Below are 16,506 nucleotides of genomic sequence, written 5' to 3'. Positions count from 1 at the left end.
ATGATCATATTGATCTGTGTCAGGTCTCAGCTCCTCTTCCCTGCTAGTTTCCAAGGTCTCAGTTCAAAATTAGAATCAGGTTTATTATCACTGACATGTTGTGAAATCTATTGTTTTGTGGCAGCAGTACAGTGAAATATATTAAACAACTATAAGTTAGTAAGAAATACTAAAAAATATAATAAGTAGTGCAAACAGAGAGCAAAATAGTGTAGTGTTACCGGGTTCATGGACGGTTCAGAAATATGATGGGAGAGGGGAAGAAACTGTTGCTGAATCATTGGGTGTGTGCCTTCAGGCCCCTGTACCTCCTTCCTGATGGTAGTAATGAATAGAGGGCATGTCCTGGGTGGTGAGGGCCCTTAACAGATAGATAGATAGATATACTTTATTGATCCTGAGGGAAATTGGGTTTCGTTACAGCCGCACCAACCAAGAATAGAGCGTAAATATAGCAATACAAAAACCACAAACAATCAAACAACAAAATGCAAACTATACCAGATGGAAATAAGTCCAGGACCAGCCTATTAGCTCAGGGTGTCTGACCCTCCTCGAGAGGAGCTGCAAAGTTCGATGGCCACAGGCAGGAACAACCTCCCGTGACACCCAGTGTTGTATCTCGGTGGAATATGGCCGGGGTCCAACAGCAAAAAATTCAATATCCGGTCTACAACCACGTTCCTCGTTCGTAATATGACCTGGATTGCACCATCCGTTGTTAACCAGAACAGTAAGCACCCAACTCCTTTACGCTTACCGCTCTCAGTGCACTTCTGGTCAGCCCAAACGGTCTGGAAGCCATCCATGGAGAAGTTTTGATTGGGTATGTTCTCGTGCAGCCCCGTTCCAGTAAAACACATAACACTGCACTCCCGAATGATGGATGCCATCTTTTTTTGAAGCATCACCTTTTGAAGATGTCCTTGATGGTGGGGAGGCTGGTGCCCACGATGGAGCTGACTGAGATTACAACCCTCTGCAGATGTTTCCAATCCTGTACATTAGTTCCTCCATACCAGTCAGTGAAGCAACTAATCAGAATGCTCTTCACAGTACATCTGTAGAAATTTACGAGTCTTTGGTTGCATACTAAATCTTCTCAAACTTCTAACGAAGTATAGCTGCCATCTTTGTAATTTCATCAATATGTTGGGTCCCATTTCTCCAATCATTCAAAAATAGATCTATCTTCTCTTGAAATATTCCCTCAAAAATCTCACAGGTCAGAGAATTCCAGAGGTTCACCCTGCTCTGCAAGAAGAAATGAATATGTGTTACTGCCACTTATCTTCTAACTATGTCCCTTCTTTCAAGACTGTCCAACTGGTGGAAATAGCTTGACAACTGCTCCTTAGGATGTGTTTCAGTAGTTTTATTTCCTCATTCTTCTGAATTCCGAAGAATTCAACTTCTTTGTTATTTATGAGAGGGCAACTCTCTCATCTCAGGAACAAGCAGCACAGTTGCTTGGTGGTTAGCACAACACTTTACAGTACAGGCGACCTGGGTTCAATTCCCACCTCTGGCTATAAGGAGTTTGTATGTTCTCGTGACCGTGAAGGTTTCCTCTGGGTGCTCCAGTTTCCTCCCATAGTCCAAAGACCTACTGGTTGGTAGGTTAATTGGTAAATTGTAAACTGTCCTGTGATTAGGCTTGGATTACATCGGGATTGCTGGGCGGTGCGCTGAAAGGGCCGGAAAGCCCTATTCCACGCTGTATCTCAATAAATAAATGTCTACTGAATCTCCTCCAGACTATCTGCAATGCTAGTAAATGTTTATTTTCAATAAGCAGACCAAAGATATGCACAGTAACCACCAAGTACAATTATAATGATGCTTACTTCCCTATTTCTAAACTTCAATGCCCAAGCAATAATAATGTTCCATTTCCATTATTAATTACTTGCTGCACTCGTCTGCTAACTTTTTCTGTTTCATGCACAAGAACACCAATATGTGTCTATTCCACTTATTCACAACCTCTTTCCGTTTAGAGGATAGCCTGCCTTTTGTTTCCTCTTGTTAGAGTGAAGACCCACATTCGTTGCAGGAATGAAAGGGTTAATGTATAAGGGGCGTTTAATGGCTCTGGTCCTGTACTCTTTGAAGTTTAGAAGAATGAGGTGGGGGGGGGATCTCATTGAAACCTACTGAATATTGAAAGGCCTAGATAGAGTGGATGTGGAGAGGATGTTTCCTATGGTGGGGGATTTTAGGACCAGAGGACACACCTTCAGAATTGAAGGGTTCAGCGTTGGAACAGAGAAATACCTTTAGCCAGAGGATGGTGAATCTGGAATTCATTGCCAGAGATGGCAGTGGAGGCCAAGTCATAGGGTGTATTTAAAGTGAAAGTTGATAGGTTCTTGATTAGTAAGGGCATCAAAGATTATGGGGAGATGGTAGAAGAGTGAGGTTGAGAGGGATAATAAATCAGCTATGATGGGAAGAGACTCAATGGGGCAAATCCAGAGCCATCAAACTACTCAAACATTAATGCTTTCATTCTTGTGAACTTCACCGGACCCTCTCCAATTCCAACACATTCTTTCTTAGATAAGGGGTCCAAAACTGCTCACAGTACTCAAGTGAGCTGTGACGAATGCCTTTTTCTCCAGCCCTGCTGAGGGGTCTCAGGCGGAAACATCGACTGTTCTCTTTTCCATAGATGCTGCCTGGTTTGCTGAGTTCCTCCAGCATTTTGTCTGTTTGTTGCTCAGACTTCCAGCATCTGCAGAATTTCTTGAGTTTATGTTCATTTAGTAACTCCACTTCTCTAATTACTTTATTCTGTAGCAAAGTGTACCACTAAGGTAGAAAATAGCTCAGTACCTTTTAATTCTTTAAAATATTAACAGTGGAAGATCACCAGGGAATCATAACAATGTAACACAGAAGAGATGCATTTGACCTAATGTACCACTGCCAGCTTTTGAAAGAACGATCCAATTAGTCCTATTTTCTTGCTCTTTCCTTACAGCTATTCAATATGCCTTTCCTTTTCACAATTATGTATTCCATTTTGAACGATATTCTTGAATGTGTTTCCATCTGTCTTCCAGGCAGTGCATTTCAGGTCATAACAACCTGCTGCATAAGAAAGAGTCTTTGGCAATGCTTTTGGCATTTTGCATAAATCTGTGCACTCTAATTAACAAACTTCCTGCCAGTGAAAACTGTTGCTTATTTATGCCATTAAATCACTTTTGAACACGTCTTCTAAAATCTCTTCTGAACGTTCTTTGCTCTAGGGAAAGCAATGCCAGTTTGTCTAGTTATTCCCCATAGCTGAGGTCACTAACACTCAGTGGCTACTTTATTAGGCACACCTGCTCATTAATGCAAATATCTAGTCAGCCAATCATGTGGCAGCAACTCAATGTATAAAAGCACGCAGACATGGTCAAGAGGTTGAGTTGTTCAGACCAAATATCTGAATGGGGAAGAAATGTGACCTCAGTGACTTTGACCGTGAAATGATTGTTGGTGCCATATGGGGTGGTTTGAGTATCTCAGATGCTGCTGATCTCTTCAAATTTTGATGTACAACAGTCTCTAGAGCTTGCAGAGAATGGTGCAAAAAAGCAAAAAAAAACATCCAGTGAGTGGCAAAAATGCCTTGTTAATGAGAGAGGTCAGAGGAGAATGGCAAGAGTGGTTCAAGCTGACAGGAAGATGACAGTAGCTCGAAGAAACAGGTGTTACAACAGTGGTGTGCAGAAGAGCATCTCTAAATGCACAACATGTAAAGCCTTGAAATGGGCTATAGCAGCAAAAGACCACGAACATGCACTCAGTGGCCACTTTATTAGCTACAGGAGGAACCTAATTATGTGGCCACTGAGTTTATATCTATTACTATTCTAAAAATACCTCTGTACTCCAATAAATCTAGTGAATAATGAAAGTTCAGCATGACCTCATGGCTTTTCAAAGGTACAATGCATGTCTTTTCACTTCTCTCTCCAGATAGTGGTGGCCACAAATGTAGCAGAAACCTCAATCACCATAAACGGAATAGTTTTCGTCATCGACTGCGGCTTTGTGAAGCTGAGGGCCTACAATCCCAGGACAGGTATCGAGTCTCTCGTGGTAACTCCAGTCTCCCAGGCATCCGCAGCCCAGCGAGCAGGACGTGCTGGTCGAAACCGCTCGGGGAAGTGCTACAGGTTGTGCACAGGTGGGAAAATGGGCGTGGAGAACTTTCATTTAACCTAAACGCTATTACGGAGCTTGTTGTTGTTGCTCGTTGAGTAACTTTAATCTATCAGGGTACTATATTTCAGACTCGTATCACTGTGAGCCAGCCAGTGGTGTAGTGGCACCTGCACCAAACTTCAAGGTGAGTGGCCCTGCGTTCGAATCTGGCCGGCTCCTTGTACGCTTTCCATCTGTGCAGGGTTGAGCGTTGAGCTAGCAACTTCCATCTCAAAAATCACAGACATATATGCTAAAGAAACAGCAAGGTTGCCACCCGATGTGCCACAAGGCATGGAAAGGAACAACAACAATACCACAGTGAGCACACTGGCATAGTAGTTAGGGTAGTGCCATTACAGTGCTAGTGACCTGACTTCAATTCCTCCACTGTCGGTAAGGAGTTTGTACGTTCTTCCCGTGACCATGTGGGCTTCCTCCGGGTGCTCCAGTTTCCTCCCTCATTCCAGCAACGTATGTTCGGGTTAGTAGGCAAATTGGTCACATGGGTGTAACAGACAGTACAGACTTGTTGGGCTGGAAGGGCTTGTTACTGTGCTTTATCTCTAAACAAATAAATTATTTATTGACTACAGCTTGGCATTCAATACTATCATCAAAAGTAATCAATAAGCTTCATAATCGTGGTCTAAATGCCTCCTTGTGAAATTGGATCCTCGATTTCCTCACTTGGAGACCCCAGTCAGTTTGGATGAGCAACAACAACTCCTCCACAGTCTCCATCAGCACAGGTGCACTACAATGCTGTGTGCTTAGCCCCCTCCACTACTCACTTTCCACTTATGACTGTGTGGTAAAACACAGCTCCAATGCCACATTCAAGTTTGCTGATGACACCACTGAATCAAAGGTGGTGATGAATCAGCATATAGGAGGGGGATTGAAAATCTGGCTATGTGGTGCCACAACAACAACCTCTCACTCAACTTCAGGAGGAGGAAACCAGGGTTCTATGAGCAAGTCCTCATCAGGGGTGGCGTGGGTGAGCAACTTTAAATTCCCCGGTGTTATCAACTCAGACGACTTGTCCTGGGTCCAGTACGTAAGTACAGTTATGACGAAAGCATAGCAGTGCTTCAAATTCGTTATAGGTTTGTGAAGATTCAGTATGACATCTAAAACTTTGACTAACATCTATAGATGTGTAGTGACTGGCTGCATCACAGCCTGGTACAGAAACACCAATGCCCTTGAACGACCAGTCCTACAAGAGGTAGTGGATACAGCTTAGTCCATCACAGGTAAAGCCCCCCACCCGCCCACCATTGAGCATATCTACACAAAGTGTTGTCACAGGAAAGCAGCATCCATCATCAGGGACACCCACCACCCAAGGCATGTTCCCTTCTTACTACTGCCATCAGGAAGAAGGTGCAGGAGTCTTAGGAGGCATGCCACCAGGTTCATATACAGTTACTTCTCAACCATCAGTATCTTGAACCAAAGGGGACTGGTTCACTCAACTTCACTTGCCCCCGTCGTTGAAACGTTCACGCAACCTGTGAACTTATTTCAAGGACTCTTCATCTCATGTTCTCGGTATTTACTGCTTACTTGCTTATTTATTTATTTATATTATTATTATTTATTTCTTTTGTATTTGCACAGGTTCTTTTGCTCATTTATTTCTTTTGTATTTGCACAGGTTCTTGTCTTTTGCTCACTGGTCTTTCATAGATTTTTTAATGGTTATTATTCTGTTGTGGATTTATTCAGTATGCCCACAAGAAAATGAATCCCAGAGCTGTATATAGTGACATATATGTGCTTTGAGAATAAACTTACTTTGAACTTTAATTCTGAAGCTGATTTGAAATTGGGTAATTTAAGCCAGGGGGTTAAAAGTAACTACTAGAATGATCCAGTTACTCAAACACAAATTAATAAAATAATTAAAATAAAGTTTCAGGGAAAAATAAACCTTTTACCTTTTTAAATCAGGTTCAACAGTTCCTTTCAAGTGAATGAGGACAGAAGAAGAATCTATAACCCATTGCGTCCATACCACCCTACGTAATTTAATTCAGACTAATCACCACATTCTGTCCACAGACTTTAACTAATGTGTGAGTTTCTGGCTCCACCCTATATTTTGGAAGTGAACTTAAGCTGTCTGCCCTCACCTGTATGTCATTAAATGTAATTGATTCTCAATGACCTCAGTTTGACGTGTTGACCTTCTGCTAAGGAAAATAGGTTCTCCATGTTCAACCTATCCACTTTTATACACTTCAGTTAAGTTTCCAATGTGGAAATGAAGCACAGTGTAGCCAAGCTGTCCATCTAACTAGATTTTTCAAACCGTATCATCTGCTGTGTGTACTTTCCAATGGTGTAAGATGACCAGAACTAAAAACTGTACTTTAGCTCTTATCTAACTGTTGTTTTTATACTGCACGTTCCCAGCATGAGCTCCCTGCTCTTGTATGCCTCATCCTGTGAATAAGTGTGCCCTGTTCCCCGTGTCTTCTTAATCAACTTATCCACGTGGAAGAATAGGGATAAGGAGCAACATTGTCCCAAAGAGATTCAAATTCTAGTTCAAGTTTATTGCCATTCAACCATACACATATACATGCAGTATATAAATAATATTAACAGATAATAATAAAAAACATATTCTGTAGATGCACGTGTGAAAATGACATATAGTTAAATATACACGGTGTTACTCCTACTGGTGCTGTCATAAATAATGTGTACCAGGTGGTATCAGGGTGTTCAGAAGTCTCACAACCTGGAGGAGGAAGATTGCCCAGCCTGATAGTCCTTGTTCTTAAACTGCAGTGCCTTCTGCCTGATGGTAGGAGGGCAAAGAGATTGTGGGACGGATGGGAGGGGTCACTGATAACACTGAGAGCTCAGCGAACGCAGTGCTTCTGGTATATGGACTGGATGGTGGGGAGAGAGACCCCAATGATTCTTTTAGCGGTCCTCCCAATCTGTTGTTGGGTCTCGTGGTCAGATGCTTTGCAATTCCCATACCAGACAGTCAAACAACTAGTTAGGACACTTCTCGATGGTGCTCCAGTAGAGTGTGGTTCGAATGGGGTGGGGAGCCTCAGTCTCCTCAGGAAGTGGAGTCACTGCTGTGGTGTTGAGGGCCCAAGTGAGATCATCCATGATGAGCTGTCCAAAAACCTGGTGCACCTGAGTCTCTCCCGTGGAGGAGCCATTGATGTGCAGTAGGGAGTGGTCAGTCTGCATTTTCCTGAAGTTCACAGTCATGGACTGTTGTATAGGAATTTTAGTCTTCATATAGACCATAAGATATAACTGCAGAATTAGGCCATTTGGCCCATTGAGTCTGCTCTGCCATTTCATCATGGTTGATCCATTTTTCCTCTCAGCCCTAATCTCTGCCTTCCCCCCATATCCCTTCATGCCCTGACCAAGCAAGAATCTATCAATCTCTGCCTTAAATGTACATAAGGACTTGGCCTCCACAGCAGCCTGTGGCAATGAATTCCACAGATTCACCACTCTCTGGCTAAAGAAATTCCTGCTCATCTCTGTTCTACAAGGACACCCCTCTATTCTGAGGCTGTGTCCTCTGTTCCTAGACTCTCCCACCATAGGGGACATCCTCTCCACACCCACTCTATCAAGGCCTTTCAACATTCAACAAGGTTCAATGCAGTCACTCCTCATTCTTCTGAGTTCTAGTGAATACAGGCCCAGAGCCATCAAACGCTCTTTATATGCCAAACTGTTCAATCTGGAATCATTTTCGTGAGCCTCCTTTGAACCCTCTTCAGTGTCAGCACATCCTTTCGAAGATAAGGGGCCTAAAACTGCTCACAATGCTCCAAGTGAGGCCTCACCAGTGCTTTATAAAGTCTCAACGTTACATTCTATGAATGCTAGCATTGCATTTGCTTTCCTCACCATAGACTCGACCTGCAAATTAATCTTTAGACAATCCTGCACAAGGACTTCCAAGTCCCTTTGCGCTTCAGATTTTTGTATTTATCTTCCATTTAGAAAATAGTCAACCCATTCATTTTTCCTACCGAAGTGCATAATTATACATTTCTCGACACTGTATTTCATCTGCCACTTCTTTGCACATTCTCATAATCTGTCTAAGTCCTGTAGCTTGTTGGATCTGCTCTTGGGAGAGCGAATCAGACTGCTGAAATGTATAGTTTACAGTTTCCCAATGCAATTTCTGTACATTGTTCCATGTTCTGAAGTAAGTATTGGGGATTAAATCAAAGAAGTAATCTCCTTTGCACCAGCTGCATAAGGGAAAAAAAGGTAAGAATACAGCCGGCAGAGTTTGAATTGCAGACTTTAGAACATTAACTGATTTTTGCTATGTCTTTAGAGGAAACATTTGAGAAGCTTCCGGAATCCACAGTGCCAGAGATGCAGCGCAGCAACCTTGCCCCAGTCATCCTTCAGCTGAAAGCACTGGGCATTGACAATGTGCTGAGATTTAATTTTCTGTCTGTAAGTAATTACTGTATCTTGACCTAACATCTACTTATTATCAAGTGAACATAATCCTGTGCATGGGGCCTGAAAAGTGAAGTTTATGATTTAAGCTCCAAAGAGGAATTTGTTGCAGCTCATAAGATTAGCTCAGTGCATTTCGAAGGGCTGGCTGTACAAGACAATAAGACAGAATTAAGCCATTTGGCCCATCAAGTCTGTTCCTTCATTCCATCACAGCTTATTCATTATCCCTCTCAACTCCATTCTGCTGTCTTTTCTCTTTGACGCCCTTACTAATCAAGAACCTGTCAATCTCCACTTTAAGTGTAACCAATGATTTGGCCTCCACAGCTGTCCATGGCAATAAATTGATTCACCACCCCTTGGCAAAATAAATTCCTCCTTATCTCTCTTATAAAGGGACATCCTTGTATTCTGAGCTATGTCCTCTGATACTAGAGCCCCCTACTATCGGAAACATCCTCCCCACATCCACTCTATCTAGGTCTTTCAATATTCGATGGGTTTCAATGAGAACCCCCTCATTCTTCTAATCAAGGTAGCTTTGAATCAAGACATGATGCAAGAAGCAAGAGTTCCATTTCCATGGCAACTTTTGTCTTTAGCTGCCAGTCCTGATGAAGGGTCTCGACCCTAAATGTCAACTGTTTATTCATTTCCATAGATGGTGCCTGATTTGCTGAGTTCCTCCAGTATTTTATATGTATAGTTCAGTATTCAGACTCTGGCAAAGGACATTAAAATCCTGATAGAAGAGACACAGAGTGATAGAACAGTATAGAAACAGGCCCTTTGGCCCATCTAGTCTGTGCTGAACCATTAATCTGTTTAGTCCCATCAACCTGCACCCAGTCCATAGCCCTCCATACTCCTCTCATCCATGTACCTATCCAAATGTCTCTTAAATGTTGAAATTGACCCCACATCCATTACTTGCACTGGCAGCTCACTCCACACTCTCACCACCATCTCAGTGAAGAAGTTCCTCCTCATGTTCCCCTTAAACATTCCACCTTTCACCCTTAATCCATGACCTCTAGTTGTAATCTCACCCAATCTTAGTTGCAAAGCGTGCTTGCATTTACTATATCTATACCCCTCATGTTTTGTATACTGCTATCAAATCTGCTCTCAATCTTCTATGTTCCAGGTTATAAGGGAGGGAGGGAATGTCGACTCAGACCATGAGAGGCCTGCGTCGGGCATTTTCATGCCTTAGAAGGCGCAGATTGGAAGTCTTTGTGGGGCACCACTCCTCGCACAGAGACTAGAGCAATGTGTGGTTAAGTGCCTTGCTCAAGGACACAAACACGCCGCCACAGCTGAGGCTCGAACTAGCGACCTTCAGATTCCAAGACGAACGCCTTAACCACTTGGCCACGTGCCCATCAAGTAATAAAGTCCTAACCTACTCAACCTTTCCATGTAACTCAGGTCCTCCAGACCTGGCAACATGCTTGTAAATTTTCTCTGCAGTATTTCAATCTTATTTACATCATTCATGTAGGTAGATGACCAAAACTGCTCACAATACTCCAAAATAGGCGTCACCAACATTTTATATAATTTCAATTTAACACCCCAATCCTGTATTCAGTACTTGGATTTATGAAGGCCAATATGCCAAAAGCTTTTTACAACCCTATCTACTTGTAATGCCCCTTTCAAGGAATTATGGATCTGTATTCACAGATCCCTGTTTTACCGCACTCCTCAGTGCCCTACCTCTCACTGTGTAAGACCTACCCTGGTTGGTCCTCCCAAAGTGCAACACCTCACACTTGTCTGCATTGATTTCCATCTGCCGTTTTTCAACTCAATTTTCCATCTGGTCTAGATTCTACTGCAAGCTTTGACAGTCTTCCTCACTGTCAAGTACACCCCCAATTTTGACGTCATCTGCAAATTTGCTGATCCAGCTTAACACATTATCATCCAGATCATTGATATAGATGCCAAATAACAATGGATCCAGCACCGATCCCTGCGGCACACCACTAGTCACAAGACTCCAGTCAGAGACAGCCACGCTCTGGCTTCTTCAACAAAACCAATGTCTAATCCAATTTACTACCTCATCTTGAATGCCAAGTGACTGAACCCGTCTTGACCAACCCTCCATCTGGAGCCTTGTCATAGGCCTGCTAAAGTCAGACAACATCCACTGCCTTGCCTTCATCAACTTTCCTGATAACATCCTCGAAAAACTCTATTGAGTTTATGTCTATATGATGAACGGTCTCAGCCCAAAATGTCGGCTATTTATTCCTTTCCTTAGATGCTGCCAGACCTGCTGAGTTCCGCCAGCATTTTGTGTGTGTGTAGCTCTGTCTTTAGACATTAAAAAGTCACCCTCTGACATTAAGGTAATTGACTTAGTGTTGACAGTGGCATTTCTGTACTCGTGCATCAATGTGTGCTGATGTGTTGCGGTTCAAAGAACTGAGAAGACTCTTAATAAAATGATCGGATTGCAGAGGTATGTATACCTAATGCACAAGCAACCGCAAATTCAAAGAGGTTTAATTGCTATGAATAAGCAACAACACAAAGGAAAAAAATATTGGATAAAACTCAGTATTAGGGGAGAGGGAAAAAAAGAGTTGTACCAGAAGGCACTCTTTTCAGCTGATTGATCCCTCATTGATTTTCTCTCTATAGGTGTTAACTACCCTGCTGAGAGTTTCCCAGCATTTAATATTTTGTGTTTAGATTTCCAACATTGACTGCATTTTGCTGTACCACCAGAGGAATAGGAATTTTTATTGCCTAGCTTGGGGCACAGCAGCATAGTGGGTATGTTGCTGAAACCATAGCCAGAGCTCTTGTCCACTGATCTTGACGCTCGGGTTCAAGTCACATCATGGAGATACAAGAGACTGCAGGTGCTGGGATCCGGAGTGGAAAGAGAGCAGCTACGCCTACTGAACTACTACACCTGCCCCCACACTTCCTCCCTCACCAGCATTCAGTGCCCCAAACAGCCTTCCAGGTGAGGTGACACTTCACCTTTGAATCTGTTGCAGTGATCTACTCATCCTCTACATCGGTGAGACCTGATGTAGATTGGGGAACCATTTCATCGAGCACCTTTGCTCTGTCCACCACAAAAGGCGGGATTACTCATTTCAGTATGGCCTCCCATTCCCATTCCAACATGTTGGTCCATGGCCTTCTGTAATGCCACGCTCAGGTTGGAGGAATAACACCTCATATTCCATTTGGGTAGCCTCTAGCCTAATGGCATGAGCATCAATTTCTTCAACTTTGAGTAATTTCTCCCCTTTACCCTCTCATGGTCTGAGTTGACATTCCTTCCCTCCCTCGACGTTCCCCCTTTATCCACTTCCCTTTTTTCCATTCTCCATTTTGGCTCCCCTCTCACCCCTTTTGTTTTCCTCATCTGCCCTTTGCTTCCCTTTGACACCCCTCCATCTTCCCTTTCTCCATGGTCTACTGTCCTCTTCTATCAGATTCCTTCTTCAGCCCTCTATCTTTTCCACCTATCTTCCTCCAGCATTTTGTGTAGTTGCTATGGATTTCCAGATCTGTAGTGTCTCCTGTGTTTAAGGGAACTGCTGGAGAGCTCAACAGATCAGGCAGCATCTATAGAGGCGAATGAACAGTCAATGTTTCAGGCCAAGACCCTTCATCAGAACTGGAAAGGAAGAGGGCAGAAGCCAGAATAAGAAAGTGGGGGAGGTGAAGGAGTACAAACTGGCAGGTGATGAATGAGAACAGGTAGCATCTGTGAGGAGAAATGGACAATTGACGTCCAGGGCCAAAGAAAGGTGTCTCAAGCCAAATTATCAGCAGTCCTTTTCCCTCCACCTATGTTGCTAAACCCGTGAGTTGCCTCAGCAGCTCGTTTTCAAAACCATCAAAGCTGTTGGAGAATTTAAATTTTGAGAAAAGAAAATCTAGAATGAATGCTAAAGTCAGTAATGGGAACTCTGAATCTACTAGACTGTCAGAAAACTTCATCCCGTTCATTAATGTCCTTTAGTGAAGGAAATCAGCTGTACTTCCCCGCTCTGGCCTTCCAGACCTTCCCAAGTTGTTGACTCTAACCTGCCTCTTCACTTGCAGAGCAACTAGGGATGGACAGTAAAGGGAGCATGTCAAGCCACATCATGTGAAGGATTGAAATCCAGCAACCACTGAGGCATAATTTGGGCAGAAAGTGACCCTTGGATTTTAGTCATCGAAGATAATTATTGAACTGTTATTAATGTTGCTTTCACTCACTTTCATCACTCAACTGCTACATCTACAAATGTCCAAGCTGTTTTGAAGCCCTGTGCCTCTGCCTTTTCAAAATCCCTTGTCACAAATTCCTACCTTTTGATTAGGAGGTATCCTCTGAATAGCAACCCCCTCCCCACCATTGCTGAATCAGAATCAGAATGAAAGGGTCCTTTCAAAGAAGTGAAAATTGATGGGATAAATGCAAGAGAGAAGCAAAAATGGAAAAATTGTTTACAGACTTGCCACCACTCTCATCCAGAAGGATGTCTGAGTTTCATTAGAGAGAGCATCCTGCAAACAATGGACAGGTCTAGACTAAAAAAGGGCCCATGTCCCTATTTCTGACTAAAAATGTCTCAATGTATTTTAATAAGTTTGATTTTATAGTTGTTGGGTTGATCTTAAAGCTAAATAGATTTTAAAGTTCAAAATAAACTTATTATCAAAGTACACATCTGTCACCTTGAGATTCATTTTCTTGCAGGTATTCACAGAAGAACAAAGAAATAGAATCAAAACAATGAAAAACTACCCACAAAGACTGGCAAACAACCAATCTGTGCAAAGAAAATAGAAACAAATAATAATAAATAAATAAATAATACTGAGAACATGAGCTGTAAATAAATAAATAGAGAACGTGAGTTGTAGAGTCCTTGAAAGTGAGTCCGTAATTTGTGAAATCAATTCAGTGTTGAAGTAAGTGAAGTTATCCATGTTGGTTCAGGAACCTGGTGGCTGAAGGGTAATGTGTTCCTGAACCTGGTGGTGTGGGACCTAAGGCTCCTGTACCTCTTTCCCAGTGGCAGCAGTGAGAAGAGAGCGTGGCTTGAATAGTGGGTTCCTTGATAATGGATGCTGCTTTCTCATTGTAGATGTGCTTAATGGTTGAGAGGGCTTTGCCTGTGATGGACTGGGCTGTATCCACTACATTTTGTAGACCTTTCCATCCTTGGGCTTTGGTGTTTCCACACTAGGCCATTGATACAACCAGTCAGGAAACTCCATAGAAGCTTATCAAAGTTTTAGATGACATGGAGAATCTGCGCAAACTTCTAAGAAAGTAGAGGCGCTGATGTGCCTTCTTTGTAATGGCACTACTGTCCTGTAGGAAGCTACTGTCCAGTTCAGAAAGGGTGATTGGTTTATGGATAAGGTATCCAAAGCTAGTTGATTCTCATGAGTTGGAGGGAAGGCATTGTATCAAATGTTGTATTGCAGAGAGGAAGATGGAAGAAATGAGAGAGCACCGCTGGATGGTATAAAGAATATTTGAGAGTTTTTCAATGAAAAATGTGAGACTAATACTAGAGTGAAAAGCATTTTTCAATGTTAAGTATTGAGGTCGTGACCCACTTCATAAGCCTAAGTGAACCATGTCAGACTTGCAGAGAGGAAAGCAAGGTGTTAGATGTAGGGGACCAAATCAAAGAATTTTACAGTGAAAATTGTGGGGTGTATCACAGAGCGTTGTGGTGTTGCAAGTCCCAGAATATCGCAGTGAAACATGTGCAGTGTTAAAAGTGAAGATTTGGTGCACATTAGAGCCTCACACAGAGGTACGGGGGCATACAGTATGTGTTACTATGAGAGGTGTGTAAGGTAGCCAGAAATGTGCACACTGATATAGATGATATGATACTTTGGCTGAGGTGTTGGTGACATTACTTTGAGACACTTCAAAAAAATTGTCACAGCTATCCTCCATTGCCTGCAAATGCAAGGCTTATAGTTTGTACAGTTGACTTTAAGTATAGGTATGCTATAGTATTGGTGAGGTTGTAATAGGCATGGAATAAGGCAAACACCAGTGTACTCTTTGTTCTGTTCACAGCCTCCTCCAGCCCAGTCAATGGTCCAGGCCCTAGAACTGCTTTATGCACTAGGAGGTAAGGATATTTCACCTTCTCCTTCGAAAATTTTGAAAAGGAAATACCACGGGAGATATCCAACTAGCTTCAGGACCAAAGCAACTAGATTTGGTATCTTAGAAGTCAGAATTTGTAGATGCTGAAAAGGAGAAAATACTGGAGAAACTCAACAAAGCAGGCAGAATCTGTTCTGATAAAGAGTCGCAAACCTGAAACATTGACTGTTTCTCTTTCCACAGGATGCTGCCTTTCTTGATGAGTTTTTCCAGCATGTTTTCTGTTTTTGCTTTGGCTTGAGTATCTTGCTCCCTCTCCCCCTCCCTCTCTCCCCCCCTCCCTCTCTCCCCCCTCCCTCTCTCCCCCTCCCTCTCTCCCCCTCTCCCTCTCTCCCCCACCCTCTCTCCCCCTCTCCCTCTCTCCCCCCTCCCTCTCTCCCCTCTCCCTCCTCCCTCTCTCCCCTCTCCCTCCTCCCCTTCCCCCTCCCCCACACCCTTCCCTCTTCCCCTCCTCTTCCTTCTCCCCCTCCTCCCCTCTCCCCCTCCTTCCCTCTCCCCTTCCCCCTTCCCTCCCCCTCCCCCTCCCTCCCTTCTCTTCTTTCTCCCTCTCCCTCCCCTCTCTTCTTTCTCCCTCCCCCCCTCTTTCATAGAAACATAGAAAACCTACAGCACAATACAAGCCCATCAGCCCACAAAGTTGTGCCGAACATGTTCCTACCTTAGAAATTACTAGGCTTACCCATTTTCTAAGCTCCATGTACCCACCCAAAAGTCTCTTAAAAGACCCTATCGTATCCGCCTCCACCACCATTGCCAGCAGCCCATTCCACGCACTCACCACTCTCTGCGTAAAAAAACTTACCCCTGACATCTCCTCTGTACCTACTCCCCAGCACCTTAAACCTGTGTCCTCTTGTGGCAGCCATTTCAGCCCTGGGAAAAAGCCTCTGACTATCCATACAATCAATGCCTCTCATCATCTTATACACTTCTATCAGGTCACCTCTCATCCTCCGTCGCTCCAAGGAGAAAAGGCCGAGTTCACTCAACCTGTTCTCATAAGGCATGCTCCCCAATCCAGGCAACATCCTTGTAAATCTCCTCTGCACCCTTTCAATGGTTTCCACATCCTTCCTGTAGTGAGGCGACCAGAACTGAGCACAGTACTCCAAGTGGGGTCTGACCAGGGTCCTATATAGCTGCAGCATTACCTCTGGGCTACTAAATTCAACTCCACGATTGATGAAGGCCAATACACCATATGCCTTCTTAACCACAGTGTCAACCTACGCAGCTGCTTTGAGCTTTTTCCCCCTCTCACCCCTCCCTTCCCTCCCTCCTCCCCTCCCTCCTCTCTTGCTATTTGGTCACACAGATATAATTGGGTGGCGCGGGTTTGCTGGATGGAAAAGGCCTGTTACCATGCTGTATCTCTCAATGAGGGGTTCCCAACCTTTTTTATGCCATGGAGTTTTGCCGTTAACTAAGGGTTCTGTGGACCCCAGGTTGGGAAACACTGCTCTTTAAAAATCCATAAACATAGTAGAGTAAACACGAGGATATCTGCAGATGCTAGAGATTCAAGCAACACACACAAAATGCTGGTGGAACGCAGCAGGCCAGACAGCATCCATAGGAAGAAGCACAGTGGACGTTTCGGGCCGAGACTCTCCGTCAGAGTAGCAAGGACTCAATTCTCTGTACGT

General features: G+C 43.5%; 1 protein-coding gene across 1 annotated transcript in view; it reads left to right on the top strand.

The window, feature by feature from the left end:
- Positions 1–16,506, top strand: part of dhx35 (DEAH-box helicase 35) — a 112,548-nt gene that overhangs the window by 68,318 nt on the left and 27,724 nt on the right. Inside the window, exons 12-14 of the mRNA XM_072243090.1 lie at positions 3,976–4,186; positions 8,555–8,679; positions 14,768–14,822. Of these exons, the coding sequence (XP_072099191.1) occupies positions 3,976–4,186; positions 8,555–8,679; positions 14,768–14,822 (391 nt within the window). The remainder of the gene's footprint in view (positions 1–3,975; positions 4,187–8,554; positions 8,680–14,767; positions 14,823–16,506) is intronic.

This window comes from Mobula birostris, chromosome 2 (genome assembly GCF_030028105.1).
Source record: "Mobula birostris isolate sMobBir1 chromosome 2, sMobBir1.hap1, whole genome shotgun sequence".
NCBI lineage: Eukaryota > Metazoa > Chordata > Chondrichthyes > Myliobatiformes > Myliobatidae > Mobula > Mobula birostris.
The sequence above is the reverse complement of the archived record's forward strand: the minus strand, read 5'-3'. Positions and strand labels throughout refer to the sequence as shown.